This window comes from Schistocerca nitens, chromosome 6 (genome assembly GCF_023898315.1).
Source record: "Schistocerca nitens isolate TAMUIC-IGC-003100 chromosome 6, iqSchNite1.1, whole genome shotgun sequence".
Lineage (NCBI taxonomy): Eukaryota > Metazoa > Arthropoda > Insecta > Orthoptera > Acrididae > Schistocerca > Schistocerca nitens.
The window spans coordinates 405,749,798-405,772,261 of NC_064619.1; the positions used below are offsets into that span (position 1 = coordinate 405,749,798).

General features: G+C 43.3%; 1 protein-coding gene across 2 annotated transcripts in view; it reads left to right on the forward strand.

Annotated features, from left to right (window-relative positions):
* The first annotated feature begins 2,417 nt into the window (after positions 1-2,417).
* Positions 2,418-22,464, forward strand: part of LOC126262345 (basigin) — a 79,002-nt gene continuing 58,955 nt past the window's right edge. Inside the window, exon 1 of one of the 2 annotated variants that reach the window (XM_049958915.1) lies at positions 2,418-2,633. In XM_049958915.1, the coding sequence (XP_049814872.1) occupies positions 2,534-2,633 (100 nt within the window). In that variant the 5' untranslated portion in view covers positions 2,418-2,533. Of the gene's footprint in view, positions 2,634-3,088; positions 3,125-22,464 lie in introns of those variants that run through there. The other variant, XM_049958916.1, reaches the window with a different exon arrangement.

Consider the following 22,464-nt stretch of genomic DNA (forward strand, 5'->3'; position numbering starts at 1 on the left):
TACGACTTAGCAAGGTGCCATTAGCCTTAAATAGCTTGTATATAAAGAGTCACTTGTATCGCCACAATCTCCAGATGTCTCATCATGAATGATGTATACAAGGATGTATTAAAAGTTAAGTATATTCCAAAGATACGTATTTTCTTTATCACATTCATTAAGTCTCCTGTTTCAGACCTCACTCCATCCTTCTTGAGTTAGCGCGTGCATCTTGGCCGCCTCTTTCAATTAGTGTGCGTAGTGTTGGCAAGTCTGCCGACACTACAGTAGTAAAATGGTTGGATAATCGTAACTTACAGTAATCTTCCATAGCCAAGCAAATGAGTTTGAATTAAGAATTTCTTATAGTACTAAATGTAGTCCCAGTCCATTTCACTCCCATGCTTGAGGTCAAGTCTGTGAATAAAGTTATTCAAATAATATTACATGTTCCTTTTAAAATTGCATTTATAAACAAATTTAAAAAGGAAATATTAGAACAGAGTCAGAATACGAAGCCATTCACATCTGTTTACTTACAGGGCAGCTGCCTTAGCAACAACTAATAAGCGGAATGAGATCTTCACTCTGCAGAGCTGTGTGCGCTGATATGAAACATCCTGACAGATTAAAACTGTGTACTGGACCAAGACTCGAACTCGGGACCTTTGCCTTTCGTGGGCAAGTGCTCTACCAACTGAGCTAATCAAGCATGACTCGTCCTCACAGCTTATATTCTGCCAGTACCTCGTCTCCTACCTTCCTAACTTCACAGAAGCTCTTCTGCGAACCTTGCAGAACTAGCACTCATGGAAGAAAGAATATTGCGGCGCACAGTTTTAATCTGTCACGAAGTTTCATATCGGTGCACATTCCGCTGCAGATTGAAAATCTCATTCTGGAAACAGCCCCTAGGTTGTGGCTGAGCCATGTCTCTGCAATATCCTTTCTTCCAGGAGTGCTAGTTCTGAGTCGAGCTTGGGTAGCCCAGTTGGTAGAGCACTTGCCCGTGAAAGGCAAAGGTCCCGAGTCCGAGTCTCGGTCCAGCACAGAGTTTTAATCTGTCAGAAAGTTTCAATTAATAAACGCTAGTGTTTGGTCGCTCATTCTGTCCTGTACACAGTTATCATGTCACTCTTCTACCTGAATGACAACTGTGGCCTGTAACTATATGCTTTGTTGCTCTATCGATATGTTTCTTTTAGATAATGTGTGAAACTCCACAGGAAAACGGTAAGACTATTATGAGCCTGCAAAGAGAACTCAATATTACATGTTAGTGGGGTACGTATGAATGTTATCAGTACGGAACTGTTCTGCTGCTGCTGCTGCAAACTGAAAATATTCCCCCTTTCCACACTAAGTTGTCAATCACTTTGCTTTGTGCAGTAGAAATCTATTGAAACAATGCTTTACTATCACCTGCAGAAATATAAACCTCGCGTATTTCATTCTTATCCTTGGCTTCATTCACTGTAGATCTTGTTATCAGGAAGCATAATTTTTAGCACTTTTAATTTGCTAAGCAAAACGGCCGTAGTTCTGAATATCAGAAATTAAGGGGTCAATCATTTATTTATTTGGTACTTGTGGCAAAACCATTTCAATGTGTGCACATACTACATGAGACTAACAATTATTAATTTATTTGCATGTACTGCAACAAATACATTTTAAGATAGACTTTATACATGTTACCACACCATCTACCTGCCATATTTTATAGCAAAAGTAAAAAAAAAAAAAAAAAAAAAAAAAAAAAAAGTGTACCACTGCCCAATGAGCGACAATAATAAGCCTGTAGATCGTTAACGACGCTATTGTTAAAAAGCTGCCCCCATACTTACACTCATATCCATTCCTGTATATTTCCATGATTCAGTTTTAATGTAACTACATACCTCATGACGTTCGACGTACATAACTTGAGTATATTTCGAGCCTCGCTGCTTCACCACGAAAATCGAAACCTAATACTGTAGTATCTCAAGTAAGCCTTCTCCAATAGCAAACTATAAGAAAAATGCTCACTTAATTTCTGTTGGTCAACAATCTCAAACTCTGGAGTACAATAGAGTAACATTGTGTACACATCCGATGGAGCTATCTACATCACAATACTATAATTGACCAGTTTCCACACTTAAAAAGAAGTGAACCATTCCACACATTCGTTTTGCGTTCACCGAATACAGCGACTGTACAATGCAAAAAAAATATGTATCCGTTCACACATCCACAGTTCCATTTGTGTATCCATTAACAGATCAACTCATCTTTCACAACATCTAACAACTCAAGAACTTAACTATTATCCTTCCAAACGATAAACTACTGTGGCCGTGTGGCGTCTTTGATACTGTATGCGTCTGCGATATCTTTGACAGTATTGCTGTGTTATAAAATCTCTGGTTTTGGTCTATTTTTGCCTTGTACTCTGTGCCCGATTAGATAGTTAGTGTCTCTCAACGCCATCTTGCGGTAGAGTGTAAAATTGTTGTGGGCTGGGTTTGTGAAGTGTAGTCACGTTGGAGTTAGTTATAGCAATATTATCATGATATTAACGTTAAAGTACAGGAACTGTATACTTAGGTACAGTTTCCTAAGCCTTCTACTAATTTTTGTATCCAATATAGTGTCTACAAGAGCAGCAGGTAAGTCTTTTGAGACTCTTAAGTGTAATGGGTTAATATTAATAAATGTGTTTTTAAATGTTTTAATTGTATGTGGTGATAGTACAGTGTTAAAAGTAGGCTGTGACAGCTCTGTTGTGAGGAGCAGTCTCTACGCGTAGTCGTCCTCGATTTGAAGGTTATTTTTAAGTGTTACGTGAGTCAGTTCTCATTACCATAATATGGCAGAGAATTCCCTTCTCGTCTCTTCCTTCCATCACCCTAATGTTAAGCGCAAACTCGGTCTAGAAATTACGATTTTAATGATAGGATCAGCCACTATGACAACTTTCTCTGCAGTGGATTGATTAGCTACCATTTGGGTGTCGGTGCCAAGAAAGTAGCCTATTCTTGACACATACAGACGTCACTGTCTGGTGTCGTTAGAATGTAGCTCCTGAAGTTCGTTAGACACAGTGGGAATTATGAAAATATCAATGCTAAACTGTTACACGTAGGGTTTGTAATCTGAGGTAAACACTTATAATGGTAAAGATTTTTAAATTTGGGTATACTTTCTCGTTTGTGGCATGTGTTAGTTGCCTGCTTCATTTGGATGCCTTGGTCTGATATGCAGAGATACAGGCATCTGTGCCAATTCCCTTTTGTATGATTGTGTTCAGTTCAGTTTCTAATAGACTGACACCGAACACTAAGAGACTAGTTTCAGAACACACAGTATGGTCTTCTGTCGTTGAATGCTTGGTGTCAGTTTCCGAACTAAAGACCGCGAAGGAATTGATTAAATTTAGATGGTAATTTGATTCTCGTCGTTCAGAGTAGTGCTAAGTTTCCGATTTGGTTTTCACATTAAAGCTGTGCTATTTTTTAATATTTTTTCTGATAGTTATTGGTCTAATGTTCGTATGAAAATCCTGAGTTAAATGAAAATTCCATTGTGTATATAATACAATACAAACAAGGCTGCAGTTTTTTCGATGACTTTTCCCTATTACTAAAACATGGGGAGCCCTTTTCATCAGAGAGATGCAAGTGTTTGTGTGTAAGTAATCGGGTTTGGATTGCAAAATCGTAAGGCTTTGTGAATGCAGTTATGTTGTGGTATTTTCAAATATGAAATTGTTTGATAAATTACTGTAATCCTGCGATTTACTAAGAATCGTGCTTTCGATATAAAGTCCTGATAATGAACATTTGATATTCGTGTAACTGTTTGCAGTTAGTTTGTTAATGTTTTATTCAGGCTACCCGCCAGTTAAATATCAGGGTAATCATCACGTCTTTGAAGACTGCCCATTCACGATAGTGTGTGAAGCTTCAGTATTTGATGCAATAAAATGGCAAAAAGATGGCTACACTATCAAATTTGACCATATATCTACGGTCAATGGTGTGAAAGTCGTCATCGATTCGGACAAGAATTACACTATGTACAAAAAAGAAGCAAATGGAAGGATTTTCTTTCACCTTAATGTAACGCATGCACGTGCATTTCACTCTGGAACTTACAGATGCAGTACTTTTCATAATAATTCTCACAACCTCACTGTTTTGAGTGGTAAGACTTTTGAATCCAACATTTCCACTTTGCAGTGCCTTAACAAATTAATCGGACTTGCCACAGTTTAACGTTTGTATTGAACATGTACCTTTGAACTCTTCATTCAGCTTAAAACGAAACTAATTATTGACTGTTTTGCTAGTGCCAGTTAACTGCATGTTTGTGTCATTTTAGCGGTCAAAACAATTTCATTTATCGCTGTAACCTTCTAGGTTCCCCGGAATTTTCAAAAAAAAGTGAAATCTTGACAGTTGAAATTAGAAGTTATATCCACCCACTTACACTACGCTAGCAACATTGTGGTATACATGCTTTGTAATGTTCTTTAGTGCTTACCCACTTTTACTGTGGGTTGTCGCGTAGCAGAGGCGTTGCGGCAGTAGAGAACACAACAAATGTGTCAAAACTGCGGTTTGTGGGAGAAAACTTATGCTAGTGGATTAATAATGCAGCAGGAGTGAAAGGTTCTGTTACGTGTTACCTACGCATTGCGCGTTCAGCTTAAGAATACAGTATTCTCGTGTCTGTTACCGGGGTATTGTTTTTGTGGCACGTAACGAAAAGATTAAATTGATCGTACTGCGCCGGCGCGAAGAGTCAGCTGGATGCTACCGGTTTTTACCAATTTTAACAGGAAGTTGGCTTGAGTTGACGGAATCTAAACTTAAAGGCATTTGCATGTACGTCACAAACTGTGCATGGACTGAACTGTCATTTCCTAACATTATAATGGATGCCCATGTTAAGTCAGCTACCTTTAACAGTACTCGTAAAATGTAGCCTTCAGCTGAATTTCGAACAGTGACTCTCCACGGTTGGTGGATTTCGCCGAACTCTGCTACGTAAAATTGTATTAGATTATCAAAAGATCTCTCAGCCATCCTTGCTGTGAAGGTGATGTGCGACATTCATTAGGATCATTCAGATCATGTATGATGAAAATTGTCGGAAAATGGGTACATAGTTGTATTGTGCAAGTGTCGAAGTATTTTTTTCCCCTCAAGTCAGTACTGTTTGGTGACAGCTTTTATATCTCCTTGCTTACGTGGATCTGATCACTGTAAGAACTTTTATCACAAAAGTATTAACAACGGAGTGACCCAATTTGTCAAACTCAGCATAACGCCAGCACGTGTCAGTGTATTTGTTACTACACAGTTTCACCGATGAACAACAATTGTCCGCACCTCGTGGTCGCGCGGTAGCGTTCTTGCTTCCCGTTCCCGGGTTCGATTCCCGGCGGGGTCAGGGATTTTCTCTGCCTCGTGATGACTGGGTGTTGTGTGATGTCCTTAGGTTAGTTAGGTTTAAGTAGTTCTAAGTTGTAGGGGACTGATGACCATAGATGTTAAGTCCCATAGTGCTCAGAGCCATTTTTGAACAACAATCCAACTACCATAGTAAAAATACTTGCAAAGTGCTTGATTGCGTCATCCATTTTTCAAATAATTTACTGTGGATAATCACTCTGGTGACATCTCAGCAGGTTGAAGCAAACGTCTAATTCTCCTCGCAAGTGACTGAAAGTATGCATATCCCACAAACCTTAACACTTTGTGAAATTTATTGCCTGTCAAAGCAGTTATGCGTTCCTACAAGCTCTACCAACATAGAAGCAAAATACGATGTTCATCATTGTAAGAAATGTGATTATAAATCCGTGCATTGTGAAATGGTCTGTGGACTAATAAAAATCGTTCAGGGTAACGTATGATTTTTACCAAAATGAAAAATAAAATGCTGAATGTTAGTGGAGTAATGTTTTATTGGTCAGTCGTGGACCTCAGTTCTTGTACAGCTCCCTAGTTAAGTACCAACACGGAGAAATATTCCTATACAGCATTCCCTTTTTGGAAAGAGTTTGGGGAATCTAGATAGTAAGACTTAAAGAAATTTTGCGCCCGTTGATAATTTGTGACCGATTTTGAGTGACGAGAGAATCGAAACAAATAGCAAGTTAGCGAGTGCATGCCTATTTCTGAAATCTTAGCTATTTGATAGAATTGGCAAACTACTGTATAGTATTTTTTTGGTATTAAAGTTCGGCAAATGTTTCCTTGGGTGTTTGATAACTTCGTATTGGTTTTCATGTCATTTCTACTTGGATTACATTCTTTTGAGTGGCCTTAAACAGAAGTTGGTTAAGAGGCTAAACTCACGAGCATTAGATAACGTATTCGCCGTTGGTTTTCTTATAAATTACCGGTATCCATTCCCTTACGGTTACGAGGATGCCGTCCACCCACGTTTGGGAGCATGGCTATGTAGCAATTTCCTACTGATTACATTACCGTCATTTATTCCAGAATGACAAATTAGTTTCATATTGCACGTCAGTATGACGTAAAAGAAGTCGTCAGCTGTATGACTCACGTTTTGAAACTATCAGTATGGTGAGCTAGGTTAAGATCACATATATCGTACACTGCAGCCATTCATCCTTGTGAGCCCTCATTTACGAGTAATGGACGAAACGAAAAAATTCGGAATTTCGTTACACGTATTCAAAAAAGTTAGACTACATAGTCCTGTTGCATGGTGTATTGGATAGCACAACAGCTTCGCATGCAGGATTCAAAACTCGGCAGGTGCACAATTTTTAATTTTAACGAATCGCGCATTTCCTCGAAGAAAAAAGGCCCGATAACGGTAAATGTGGTAAATCCAACCCATACCGTGACTTTCCCATCGTGCAATGGAGTTTCGACAGTTCTAGGGTTTTCGGTAGCCCAAATTCTGCAGTTGTGGGCGTTGACAGACCCTCGGAGCGTGAAATGAGCTTCGTCGGTCCACTAACGTTACTCAACCAATCGTCATCTTCTGCCATCTTCTGAAACGCCCGCACGGCAAATGCCCTCCGCTTCACTAAATCGCCAGGTAACAGTTCATGATGCCAATGGATTTTGTACGGATAGCATCGGAGGGTACGCCTCAGTGCCAACCAAACAGTAGTGTATGGAATGCCGGTGCGATGTGCGAGTGCGACGACTTCCCCGTGCATAGACAAACCCGCTACAGTTTCCATTTCTTACTGAACTGTCTCAGCAGCATTACGCCTTGGGCTCGGTCGGCCACTACGGGGTCTGTCGTCTAAACAACCCCGTTGGCTTCGAACTTCGAAATCATTCTTGCCACAGCTGCATATGTCAACGGACCTTTACCTGTTCGAATCCTCATCCTATGCGATAGGATCGTAACGCTGAACTAGCACATTCCCCATTCTGACAATACAGCTTCACTAAAAGCGCCTTATCATGTAACGTCAACATACTGCGACTGCTGGTGCATCTGATTCTCTCTTTCATTACAGCTCCTTTTATAAAAGATTGTCATGGGCAGTCACTGATGTTTTGCTGGCCAGCGCCATCTGTCGGACATTTTGTGAACTTTTGTCAGTTTTACCTCTCTATCTACATTATTCCGTGGTTTTTGATCACCCGGTATATACTCTGTAAACCACTGAGGTGTATGGCAGAGGGTATGTCCAATTGTACCAGTTACTAGGGTTCCTTCCTGTTTAGTTCATGTCTGGAATGTGGGAAGAATGATTGTGTGTGTGTGTGTGTGTGTGTGTGTGTGTGTGTGTGTGTGTGTGGGCGCGCGCGCGCAATCTGTATGTGAGGGATACATAGAGGATTATAATATATTCCTACAGTCATAATTTATTTCAAGACTTTCTCATGATAGTGCATGTCTATCTTAGTCTGTTTCATTCCTTATGTATCTTTGTGACATTCGCACAGATTTAACAAACCTGTGACGATTCGTGCTGCTCTTCTTTCTGTGTGTTAAACATCTATTTAGCCCTATCTGGTACAGGTTCTAAACATTGGAGCAGTGCTCTGGAACTGGTCGCACAAGTGATTTGTAAGCAATCTACTTTGTAGACTGATTGCACTTTGCCAGTATCTTACCAAAACCAAAGTCTGTCTTCTGCTTTACCAACTACTGAACCTATGGGATCATTCCATTTCATATCCCTACAAAGTGTTACTCAAGTATTTGGAGTTGGCCAATTCAATTACTCGTTGATATTATAGTCATGGGGTACTGCTTTTTATTTTGTAAAGACTAAAAGTTTACACATCTCAACATTCAAAGGAAGTTACCAACCTCTGGACCACTTTGAAATCTTATCAAGATCTGCCTGAATATTGAACAAATTGCGGAAGGGCACCTTACATGGTGCATCGAGTCCATCAGGCATTGAGATCTTTAGCCCACTTTCTTGTCGTCGCATTGCAGTCCCGCTAACTCTCCATCTCTGGGACAAGGACACCTTCATGGGTGCGTTATCCTCTACCCACTATGCACTGTCATTTTGTATGCCGACGATGACCATGGAATTCTTTGCACCTCATAGCCAGCACGGCAGCCTGTACCGTGTTGCTTGTAGCCCCCTGGCAACACAGGGATAACTCTGCTGATGCCTGCACCATTAACTCCCCATGTATGCGATGGACTAGAAGTCCATCTCACAGGGACTTCGGGACTCCCGGCAATGGCCTTCCTGCCAGGTGGCATCCTGAGGCTGAGTGGTGCCTGTGGGGAGGTCCCCTGGTCAAAGTGTGTGGCATCAGGACAGATGACATACCATGATGTGTAATAAGTCATCTCTTGCTGGTGGGTTGTCACCAGGAGTCTGTAAGTGGGCAAAGTCTAACTTCAGTGCTAAGAAATATGACCCCAAATTGTTGCCCTCCCTTGCCACACCATGGGAGTAACACCAGGCTGGCAGAGAAATGTATTTGCCATGGTACTTCGTATGTTCGAGAGTTGATGGGGAATCTTTCATGTCCATTAACTCTGTTTTCATGGAGCAAGGACAGTCCCTTGGTTGTCGCTGGAAGTTGCTGAAGCAATTAAGGAGCATTGGTGAGCTTTACAGCTGTATAGGTGGAACCTTTTCCTGGAGCACGTCCTAGCCTTTAAACAGCTCTGTGCCCACATTTGCCAACTTACCAAATGACAGAAGCGGGAGTGTTGGGAGATCGTAGAATACCCCCCCCCCCAAAGCCTTTCGCACTTTCAAACGGCGGCTGGAAGGGAAAGTCCTCTCGTTCACTAGGTGCTACAATGAATCCTATAACACCCCATTTACAGAGTGGGAGCTCCTCAGTGCCCTTGCACATTGCCCCGACACTGCTCCTGGGCCAGATCGGATCCACATCTCTCATCTGACTACAAGCGCCATCTCATCTTCATCTTCAACCAGATCTTTTGCGATGGCGTCTCTTCGGTGGAATGGCGGGAAGACACCATCATTCCGGTGCTCAAACCCGGTAAAAACCCGCTTGCTGTGGATAGCTAGCAGCCAACATTCTTTGTAAGCTGCTGGAATGTATGTGTCAATGGTTGAGTTGGGTCCTGGAGTCGCGTGGCCTACTGGCTCCATGTCAGAGCGGCTTCCACCAGGGTTGCTCTACCACTGATGATCTCGTGTCCCTCGAGTCTGCCATCCGAACAGCTTTTTCGAGATGCCAACATCTTGATTTACAAAAAGCTTGTGACACCACCTGCTGACATCATATCCATGCCACATTATGAGAGTTGGGTCTGAGGCCCACTCCAGATTTTTATCCAAACTTTCCTGTTGCTTCTTACTTTCTGTGTCCAAGTTGGTACTTCCCATAGTTTCCCCCTGTATCCAAGAGAATGGGGTCCCACAGGGCTGTGTATTCTCTCTATCTTCAGTGGCCATTAATGGTGTAGCAGTAGCTGTAGGGCCATCTGTCTCGCCCTCTCTGTATGCAGACGACTTCAGCATTTCGTATTGCTCCACCAATACTGTTGCTGAGTGGCACCTACAGGGATCCGTCCAAAAGGCGGTCATGGGCTCTAGCCCATGGTTTCCAGTTCTTGGCCGCAAAGCCATGTGTTATACGCTTCTGTCGGTGTTGTACCATTCATCTGGAACCAGAACTTTAACTCGGTGACGATCCACTCACTGTAGTGAAGACATTGATTCTTACGACTGGTTTTAGATGCTTGATTGACTTGGCTTTGTCAACTCCAGTGGATCTGCTGGCAGCACTTCAGTGCCCTCTGCTGCCTGGGCATCACCAACTCGGGTGCATATCACTCAGCAGCAGCAGCAGCTGTCCAGAGTCCTTGTTCAATCTTGCCTTGACTATGGGGGTGTGGTTCAGTGGTGCCCTCAGTGTTGCATTTACTTGACCCATTGCACCACTGGCATTTGCCTAGTGACAGGACCTTTTAGGATGAGTGTGGTGACCATTGTCTTAGTTGAGGCTGGAGTCCCTCCATTGAAGGTTAGGAGTGCACAACTGCTCACCAGTTATGTTGCACACATTTTTAGTTCTCCTGCACATCCAAATTAGTCTCCTTTTCCCACCCACAGCAGTTGATCTCCCACATCAGCAGACCAGATCAGGGCTTAAAACTGCAGTTCTCATCCTATCACTTCTATCTAAACTGGAGTCCTTGCCTTTACCACCTATACCTGAGGTCCATTCACGTAAACCTTCATGGTGTACACCTTGGCCGCAGCTTCACCTGGACCTTTCCCATGGCCCTAAGGACAGTTAACCCCGCTGCTCTCCATTGCCACTTCATCTAGATTCTTGACTTGTACTGAGACCATGAAGTGGTTTACATTGACAGCTGGATGGCTGAAGGTCACATCGGCTTCGCGTATGTCCATGGAAGACACATTGAACAGCATTCCTTGCTTGATGGCTGCAGTGTTTTCACTGCAGAGCTGGAGGCTGTATCTCATGCTCTTCAGCACATCTGTTCATACCCTGGGTGTCGTTCCTTCTGTGTACTGACTTCTTGAGCAACCTACGAGCTATTGGCCAGTGCTACCCTCGTCATCCTTTGGTAGTGACCATCCAGGAGTCCATCTATGCCCTGGAACAGTCCAGTTGTTCAGTGGTGTTTGTCTGGACCCCAGGTCACATTGGAATCCCAGGCAATGAACTTGCAGACAGGCTGGCCAAACAGGCTATGCGGAAACTGCTTATGGAGATAGGCTACTCTGCAACTGACCTGCGTTTAGTACTATGCCACAAGGTTTTGTGGCTTTGGGAGATGAAATGGTATAACCCTCAGCACGCACAACAAATTACGTGCCATTAAGGAGACTACGAATGTGTGGCAGACCTCCATGCAGGCCACTGGCACAGACTCTGTGGTCCTCTGCTGGCTCCGCATTGGCCACACTTGGGTGACACATGGCTACCTCCTGCACCGTGATGACCCACCTTAATGTCAGTGTGGTGCCTGGCTGACAGTGGCCCATATCTTGGTGAGCTGTCCTCCTTTGGCTGCCCTGTGACGGACTTTTCAGTTACTGGACTCGTTGCCATTAATTTTAGCTGGCAACGCCTCATCGGCTAATTTAGTTTTATGTTTTATATGTGACTGTGGGTTTATCAGATATGTTTTAGCGCATGTCCTTTGTCCCTTTGTGTTCTCCATGCTAATGCTTTTATGGTGGATGTTTTAATGTCTTGCCGAGAGGCTGGCCTTTCCTTTTTATTGTTGTGGTCGGTCAGCCACGGTCATGTGCTGTCTTCTTTCCCCCCCCCCCCCCCCCCTTCTATCTCAGGGTGTATACGAACCCGGGACAATTGGGAGATCCGGGAAAAACCCAGGAATTTTCATTGTTTTAGTTTTCAGTTAAATTTTTGTGATTTTGAGTGGTAAGAACCAATACTCTAACAAAGGATATTACTGTACCCCGCTGCTGCAGAATAACACAGCTGCAACGAAACATGAATGAAAAGAAAAAAGAACGTAAAATAAACTTACGTTGCAAAGGAAATGCGCCGTATACAACAAAACACAGTGCTCATACAAGCGTCTGCCAACAGCAAAATGTGTCAAAGACTTTTGGAAGGCTATGCCATGCATGCTTCATAACAAATTGCCACCGATGAGCGAGACGTGACAACTGCTCAAATTAGATTCCTTTGAGCAGTTGCGGGCGGGCTCTTCGGCATGCGTAGTTGAGTTGCGTATGAGTAGTACCTTCTCCCGCTTCTTGTTACAGAAGTGTGGCTTGGCGCCACTACCTAATATTGCCTCGGTTTGGAAATATAGTAAATCCGGGCCTGATGCACAGAGCAGTCTGAGTAGCAGTGGGGAGGTGGGTCGTCGCCACCTGACCTGTTTACATTCAGTGATTTTGTTGTTTCCTCTTCGTTCATTGCTCTCACGTTAAATGATAAAACGGATTTTTGTGACCAGGAGATATCAAATGAATTGAATATGTTCGCATAATTACGGATGGCTAAAATATGTCATTAGTTTCAAATTTTATTTCCACCTTTCTGACAGTCAAGCATTAATCGCCTTGCAGAACAATGAAGTTATCTTAGTCGGTTTGCTAAAGAGATTTGGCTTTTATTAATCTTTTCTGCTGAGGCATTCAGTTTATTTGAAACGAACTGTTTAATTTCATACTGTTGGCTGGTTTAAACTGTTCGCTGATTTCAAGTGCACGTATGACATTATGCCATAATAAAGAACTAAACATGCGATAATACATTATTAGTACTCCAAGAAAATTTAAATCCGAATCTGGACATATGAATGTGCACTTAAAGCCGAATTATGCATTTTAGTATGGTTCACGAAATTCCGATGCTCTTGAAGTACCCCTTGATGTCTTGTTTGTTTTATGACCTAATGTAAGATCTTTTACTGTTTTACACGTATGAACATATGGCCTTCCTGCGCCATCGCGTGGTGATGACTGTTATCTGGCGCTCTCTTGCAACTGCTGAAACGAACCTATTTCTAACAGGTAGCGGGAAAATATTGCGAACCGTGGTTTGAAAAGTGTTACATACATTAAAAGCAAATTTTCTTTTACGCAAGATAAACTATGTGCGAGACTGTACGATGAATTTCGTAAATAACAAAGCGTTTGACTCTCATTTAAAAATAAACTCCTTGAGGACGGCCATTTAGAAGAATTTCGAACTCAGATCACACATTTACGTCGTTATTAAAAATTTTACTGGCACATTTGTGTGATGTATCTTAAATTGTATCACGGGCAGAAAAGATCAACATTATATGTAGAAACTTAGCTTCTCTTCCAGCTTATTAATCTTGGAGACCAACATTATATGTGAATGCTATGTATATTAATTTAAACCATTAACTTTTATTTGTGCTTTCGTGCTACTTGCGATCTTGCTATTGGCTGACATCACGTGCCCTACGTTCTCAGCTGGCGAGATCACATGACATGAGTGATGAGTAGCTTACAAAAGCGCATCGCCATCTCGATTTCAATGCTTCGGAAAGTAACATGCGGTATTTGGTGGAATTCGAATTTATACCTCCATAATACGAAAATATGCAGCGTACCTATTGCTGCACATCAAAGGTGTTTAAAAATGTGTTTTTGTTCCCCCGAGTTTCGTTCTCTAAAGTGGCGGGAAATTCTACGTCGGTATATAAGACCATAAACATTCAAAGGATTGATGAGTTTTACAGTGCCAAGGAATAGTATACGGTCACTTAACACGGAAAGTGTATTTTCGCCTGGGAGAAAGTGTAGTTTTAACCGGGAAATACAGGAAAAATCCGGGATTTTTTTTTTTCCTTGCCCACGTAGACACCCTGTATCTGTCCCTTGCTTCTCTCTGTAGTTTTCTTTTCCTGTTTTGTCCATTGTAGTGTTGGTTGTTCTGCTGTCATTCTTCTGGTTCTTCCTTTCTCCTGTTATTGTGCTCTATATCTTCTATTTTTCTTTCCCTTGTGTAATTATTTTGCTGTGAACAAGGGAACGATGACCTCACTGTTTGGTTGGCAGTGTGTTGCATTGTCTGATGAATCACAATACCTTAACCATGCTGATGGGAGGTGGAGACAAGCTGGCAGCAGCTCCATTGTGCTGTGGGGACATGCACATAGGCATCCATGGGTTTGTCAGAGCTTGTGCAAGGCATCGTGATGGTCATGACGAACATGTTTCCTGACAGCAGTGGCATTTTTCAGCAAGTTAATGCACCACGTCACAAGGCTAGGAGTGTATTGGAATGGTTCAAGGAACACAATGCAGAGTTCATTGATGTGCTGGCTGCCCCCAACTGGCCAGATCTGAACATGATCGAAGACCTCGGATGTGATTGAACGTCGCATCAGAGCTCATCGCCTCTCCTTGTGGCTTGGTGGAGGAGATGATTTCAACTCCCTCCAGTGACCTACCAAGGCCTGTTTGCTTCCATGCCATGATGCATTGCTGCTGTTATCCATGCCAGAGGTGGACATATTGGCTATTACGTAGATGGTCATGATGTTCTGGATGATCAGTGTATGTTATTGACCTCATTTTAAGAATGGTGTACAATCTTGAAATCACTCATTTAGCGGCCGCCAGAAATAAATTTGAGTCAGCTGGATTTAAAACTTGGAAGGAACATGAGGAATTGATGTAAAATAATCAGATTGATGCTTCATATTACCTCTTAGAATTCTGCTAAGTTCCACTTTCTTCCGTAGTGTTTTATTGGGTGTAATTGAGGTGCATAAGACAATTTTTGCTGCACACTTTTTACATGGCAAATAGATATGTGATTGAGGCTGTATAGCTCTGACAGGCAAGAACAAAATCATTTGTCATTTGAAATACATGGAAGACATTAAACTGTAAAGTTGTTACAAATATGGGTCAGTTAATGTTGTTGTTGTGGTCTTCAGTCCTGAGACTGGTTTGATGCAGCTCTCCATGCTACTCTATCCTGTGCAAGCTTCATCATCTCCCAGTACCTACTGCAACCTACATCCTTCTGAATCTGCTTAGTGTATTAATCTCTTGGTCTCCCTCTACGATTTTTACCCTCCACGCTGCCCTCCAATGCTAAATTTGTGATCCCTTGATGCCTCAAAACATGTCCTACCAACCGATCCCTTCTTCTAGTCAAGTTGTGCCACAAACTTCTCTTCTCCCCAATCCTATTCAATACCTCCTCATTAGTTATGTGATCTACCCACCTTATCTTCAGCATTCTGCTGTAGCACCACATTTCGAAAGCTTCTATTCTCTTCTTGTCCACACTAGTTATCGTCCATGTTTCACTTCCATACATGGCTACACTCCATACAAATACTTTCAGAAACGACTTCCTGACACTTAAATCTATACTCGATGTTAACAAATTTCTCTTCTTCAGAAACGCTTTCCTTGCCATTGCCAGTCTACATTTTATATCCTCTCTACTTCGACCATCATCAGTTATTTTGCTCCCTAAATAGTAAAACTCCTTTACTACTTAAAGTGTCACATTTCCTAAACTAATTCTTTCAGCATCACCCGACTTAATTTGACTACATTCCATTATCCTCGTTTTGCTTTTGTTGTTCATCTTATATCCTCCTTTCAAGACACTGTCCATTCCGTTCAACTGCTCTTCCAAGTCTTTTGCTGTCTGACAGAATTACAATGTCATCGGCGAACCTCAAACTTTTTATTTCTTCTCCATGGATTTTAATATCTACTCCGAATTTTTCTTTTGTTTCCTTTACTGCTTGCTCAATATACATATTGAAGAACATCGGGGAGAGGCTACAACCCTGTCTCACTCCTTTCCCAACCACTGCTTCCATTTCATGCCCCTCGACTCTTACAACTGCCATCTGGTTTCTGTACAAATTGTAAATAGCCTTTCGTTCCCTGTATTTTACCCCTGCCACCTTCAGAATTTGAAAGAGAGTATTCCAGTTAACATTGTCAAAAGCTTTCTCTAAGTCTACAAATGCTAGAAACGTAGGTTTGCCTTTTCTTAATCTTTCTTCTAAGATAAGTCGTAAGGTTAGCATTGCCTCACGTGTTCCAACATTTCTACAGAATCCAAACTGATCTTCCCCGAGATCCGCTTCTACCAGTTTTTCCATTCGTCTGTAAAGAATTCGCGTTAGTATTTTGCAGCTGTGACTTATTAAACTGATAGTTCGGTAATTTTCACATCTTTCAACACCTGCTTTGTTTGGGATTGGAATTATTATATTCTTCTTGAAGTCTGAGGGTATTTTGCCTGTCTCATACATCTTGCTCACCAGATGGTAGAGTTTTGTCATGACCGGCTCTCCCAAGGCCATCAGTAGTTCTAATGGAATTTTGTCTACTCCCGGGGCCTTGTTTTGACTCAGGTCTTTCAGTGCTCTGTCAAACTCTTCACGCAGTATCTTATCTCCCATTTCGTCTTCATCTACATCCTCTTCCATTTCCATAATATTGTCCTCAAGTACTTCGCCCTTGTATAAACCCTCTATATACTCCTTCCACCTTTCTGCCTTCCCTTCTTTGCTTAGAACTGGGCTGCCATCTGAGCTCTTGATATTCATACAAGTGGTTCTCTTCTCTCCAAAGGTCTCTTTAATTTTCCTGTAGGCAGTATCTATCTTACCCCTAGTGAGATAAGCCTCTACATCCTTACATTTGTCCGCTAGCCATCCCTGCTTAGCCATTTTGCACTTCCTGTCGATCTCATTTTTGAGACGTTTGTATTCCTTTTTGCCTGCTTCATTCACTGCATTTTTATATTTTCTCCTTTCATCAATTAAATTCAATATTTCTTCTGTTACCCAAGGATTTCTACTAGCCCTCACCTTTTTACCTACTTGATCGTCTGCTGCCTTCACTACTTCATCCCTCAGAGCTACCCATTCTTCTTCTACTGTATTTCTTTCCCCCATTCCTGTCAATTGTTCCCTTATGCTCTCCCTGAAACTCTCTACAACCTCTGGTTCTTTCAGTTTATCCAGGTCCCAACTCCTTAAATTCCCACCTTTTTGCAGTTTCTTCAGTTTCAATCTGCAGATCATAACCAATAGATTGTTGTCAGAATCCACATCTGCCCCTGGAAATGTCTTAAAATTTAAAACCTGGTTCCTAAATCTCTGTCTTACCATTATATAATCTATCTGATACCTTTTAGTATCTCCAGGTTTCTTCCCGGTATACAACCTTCTTTTATGATTCTTGAACCATCAGTTAATGTAATAGTACCTAATTCTAAAGTTTTCCAAATTTTATTATTGTCGAGGTGTTTTATATGCCTCAAAAGTAAGACAATGTTGCCATGCCGCTCAGCTTATTTCTTGCATGCTTGTATCCTCTTAACAATAGATTGTTTTTCAAGCATGACTCAGAACAAGTTACAGCAAACATTAAAAATCTCCCTGGAGACATTTAAGAATTCCCATATATTTTCCTGGATTTTCAGTAAATTCAATTTCCCTGAAAATTCCAGAGTTTAAAGATTTTCCAGGCAAGTTGCCAACCTGGAAATGGTAAACACTGGGCAGAAATGTAGAGCTGCTAACTTGACAGTGTGTACTGAAACTGTGTGTGAAGTGCTATAAGACGTGACAAACAAGAGATGGCAAACAGCTCATTGCACCCCATCTGAAAGATCTGTGTTGAATAGCTGCTATAAGCTGGACCAGCTGCAGTGAGACGGACGAAGCTCTCTGCCTTTAGTGAGAGGACACAGTGTTCAATTCAAAGGAAATCACTGCAGCTCTACCCAGCTGCATGGTCAGCCTCCAATGTGAAAAGGCCCATAAAGGTAACCTAAATAAGCTAAGAATAAACCATAGTCTCGTCTTCTTGCCCATTGACATTGCTCATTCCAGTTCACGTTTTGTCTAGATATTTTACCTGTATGTCATGCAGCACACCATTAACCCTAAAAAAGTGTAAATTAAGTTTTTTGTATCTGGATTCAAAACTTCTTTGTAACGAGTTATCATATATTCAGTATCTAAGATACAAGAAGTTGGATCATAACTTACGCCATCCAAAAATATTGATCTTCAGGGAAAGTGCTGTTAGGCCCACATATTTTACACGAGTTCTGTTTATAGTAGTGCATGGTATGTCAAAACTCTCTTCCGAAATCAAGTTTAGTCATTTTATCATTCTCAATTATTAATCACTGCTGGGTCTTACAGTAGCATCCTAGCCTCCAAAGGCCACATCATTATTGACCAGAACGATTTGTTTCCTGTGATGATAGTATGATATAGTGTGGTATACTGGGCCAGCTTCAGTCTTGAAATTTTTTGTGAAAGTTTGTATTTTCTTGCAATGAAATCTTTTTACTCATTTGATCATTTTCCTCTAGTGAACGTGAGGCAACAGCGATCGGTTGTCTGTTTTCCAACTAAAACACTGTTTTGTTTTGCATGGTAATGTTAGACATACCATTTTCTTCATTTGCTTTGGACATACAAATGTGCAACTTTCAGAACTCAGATTACCCTTTTGTCCCACCTGTCCAGTAACAGTCCTTTATTGTACTTTCCTGTCCACTGTTTTGTGAATATCCTCAAACAAGTGAAATATTTGCAATACAGTAGTCTATCTTTAAGTAAAATGATACCCAGGGAGGAGAAGATAAGTTAAATCTTCCTCTCATTGCAGACAACACTGAATTAAACAAGCAGACCATCTGGCTGTAAACAGCAATTAGATTTCTAACAAATAGAAATATGAGCAATATGAGGTTGTCTGAATAAGTTTGTGATATAGGCTTATGTCACTAGTCATTGACGAGATAATACTGTATACAAACATTATTGTAATGTTTCTCTTATAACTAAATTCTTACATTTAATGCATTGTATGCAAATCATCCCTAATACTCAAAATGTTCATGTAGGACCTACATGTAAAGTGACAAGCACATGCAGTCCAGGACAGTGAAGTACAGGAAGGGTGCCTTACAAGGTGCATCATTTCTATTGTGCATTGATATCTTTAGCCCACTTTCTCATCGTCACATTGCAGTCCTGCCCATTCTCCATCTCTTGGGCGAGGACACCTTCCTGGGTGCATTTTACACCACGCACTATGCAGGGTTGATTCCTGTGTCGATGATGATAATGAACTTCTTTGCACTTGATATCCAGCATGGTACCCAGTCTGTTGTGGTGGGTCTGCCATGTACCCTGTTGGTTGTAGCCGCCTGACCACACAGGGATCACTCTGCTGAAGCCTGTGCCATGAACTACCCACGTATGCCAAGGGGTAGATGCTGCAGCTGTGTTGTACCCGTGGGGAGGGCCCCTGGTCGGAGTGGGTGGCATCAGGACGGATGACACGTGATGAAGCATAGTCAGTCATCTGTTGCTGGTGGTGAAACACCAGCAGTCTCTAAGTGATCACGAGCTCAATTCAATGCACAGTACAACCCCAAATCGTTCCCCTTCTTGGCCACACCATGGGAGGAACATCAGGCTAAGGATGGCAGCAGATTTTATTCGCCCCGGTACCTTGTATGTTACAGAACTGATGGGGAATCTTTCTTGACGATGAATCCTTAGTTTTCTGTTGAGTATTTAGAGGACATGGAGGGCTTGTTACCAAATGAGATCTGGGTCAGTCTTGATCAAAACAGCATCCTCTGCCCAGTCACGGTAGTTACTCGCTTGTGACAAGCTGGGGATGTTTCTGTAACCATCACGCCCCTTAAGAGCTTAAGCATGTTTCAGGGTATCATATTTCACAGAGACCTTTTACAGTCCTAATATGAGCTGTGTGCCAATTTAAAGCGGCGAGGTGTAAATTTTGTCCGGTGTGTCCACCAGGTCTGAAGGACAATAAAGTTGCCACCAGTGCCTTCATCTTGGCCTTTGAGGGTGATACATTGCCCAAGAAGGTCAAGGTGATGGTCTACCACTGTGATGTAAAGCCCTATATTCCTCCCCAATGCGGTGCTTTAAATGCTAGTAGTTCAGCCATATGTCTTACCGCTGTACTTCCAGTGTCATACACCGAGATTGCAGATGCCCATCACATCCCACCCCCCTGCGGGTTCGGGGGTTAGAATAGGCCCGCGGTATTCCTGCCTGTCGTAAGAGGCGACTAAAAGGAGTCTCCACTGTTTCGGCCTTATGTGAAGGTCCCCTCTCGGGTTTGACCTCCATCTTTCTAAATTATTCCGAAGAGCGAGCCAATTGGGGAAGGGCGTCTTACATGGTGCCTTCATCTTGGCCTTTGAAGGTGATACCTTACCAGAGAAGGTCAAGGTGATGGTCTACCGGTGTGACATCAAACCCTACATCCCTCCCCCGATGCGGTGCTTTAAGTGCTGGAAGTTCGGTCACATGTCCTCTCACTGTACTTCTAGCCTCACATGTCGAGATTGTGGACGCCCATCTCATCCCGATACTCCATGTGTTCCGCCTCCTGTCTGTGTCAACTGTGCAGAGCCTCATTCCCCTTGCTCACCGGACTGCAGTATCTTACAGAAGGAACGCAAAATCATGGAATATAAGACTTACACTGAGGCTAAGTGGAAATTTGAACGGTTACATCCCGTGCGCATGATGTCATCTTATGCCTCCACTGTCACTCCTGCTCCAGCTCCTTCAACTGCAAGATATACAGTCAGCTCTCAGTCAGAGGACCTCACCTGCCCCCTTGACGATGGGGGCCCCTTCTCTCGCTGTTGCTCCCACATCATCTACCTCGGGAGCAGCACCCACTAAACCACTGGGGACACCAGTCCCCACTTCTAAGCCGGAGAAGCGTAAGTCTTCTTCGGCTCCTCTCGCTCGGAAGGGATCCCTTGGGTCACTCCCTTCCCAGGTTCCTACCAGCGGCACAGCAGACACCAACCAGTGGCTGAAGAAGCCACAGCTCGCTGGTCGACGGGCTTCGCGATCCTCTTCGGTCCCAGAGACTGACTCCACTAAGCCCTCTCAACAACGGCAACCAAAGGAACAGCGAGAGAAAACGACTTTGAAGACCCGTAAGTCCAAGACACCTGCAGTGGCACCTACTCCACCGCTACCTAAAAGCTCTGCGTCTGAGGATGAGGTGGAGATCCTTGCGTCCGCTGAGGACCTCGATCCCGCCGATCCCTCAGACGCAATGGATAGCGCTTGCACGGGTGCTCAATCGGAGGCAGCAGGTGACCCAGCGGCGTAATCTGCCTTCCCAGTCACGTCACGCCTTTCTCCACAATGGACAATACCATCCTCCAGTGGAACTGCAGCGGTGTCTTCCACCATCTAGCTGAGCTCCGCCAACTTATCAGCCTTCACCCTTTCTTCTGCATTGCTCTTCAGGAAACTTGGTTTCCAGCAATGCGAACCCCCGCCCTCCATGGCTATCGGGGTTATTATAAGAACCGAGCAGCTTATGAAAGGGTGTCTGGTGGCGTCTGCATATATGTCCTTCACACTCTGCACAGCGAGTCTGTCCCTCTCCAAACACCTTTAGAGGCTGTTGCTGTTCGGGTGTGGACGCCACAGGCTGTTACTGTCTGCAGTCTTTACCTTCCACCGGATGGTGATGTCTCGCAGCATGTCCTGGCTGCACTGGTAGCCCAATTGTCGCCACCATTCTTGCTGTTGGGCGACTTCAACGCCCATAACCCTCTGTGGGGTGGGTCAGTGACAACAGGTCGAGGCGCCATCGTTGAGCATTTATTGTCGCAGCTCGATCTCTCGCTGTTAAATGATGGTGCCTTCACACACTTCAGTGTGGCGCATGGCACATACTCCGCCATTGACCTTTCAATCTGTCCAATGGAGTGTGCATGACGACCTGTGTGGTAGTGACCACTTTCAGATCTTTCTGTCACTACCACAGCGTCACTCTTCTTGGCGCCCTAGCAGATGGGCTATGAATAAGGCTGACTGGGACTTGTTCTCCTCCACTGCCGCTATTGAGCCTCTCTCTAATGGTGACATTGATGCGGTGGTTCAATCGGTCACCACCGGCATCGTAACTGCTGCCGAATCTGCCATTCCCCGTTCTTCTGGGTCCCCTCGGTGGAGAGCTGTGCCTTGGTGGTCGCCTGAGATCGCTGAAGCGGTTAAACATCGCCGGCGGGCGCTCCAGCGTCACAAGCGACATCCCTCCATAGACCACCTTATCGCCTTCAAACGGCTGCGTGCGCGGTCCCGCCTCCTTATCCGCCAAGGCAAGGAGGAGTGCTGGGAGCGGTATGTATCCACCATTGGCCTCCATGTCACTCCATCGCAGGTCTGGGCCAAGATCCGCCGCGTCTACGGCTATCGGACCCCTGTCAGCGTCCCTGCGCTCTCACTGACTGGAGCAGTTTGTACTGACTCCAACGTCATTGCAAATCGCTTAGCAGAGCATTTTGCTATGAGTTCCGCTTCTGCGAATTACCCCCAGGCCTTCCGCTCCATTAAAGAGCGCATGGAACGTCGGAGCCTTTCGTTTCGCACCAACCACCCAGAATCTTATAATGCTCCATTCAGTGAGTGGGAATTTCGCTGTGCCCTAGACGCTTGCCCTGACACCGCTCCTGGGCCAGATGGCATCCACTG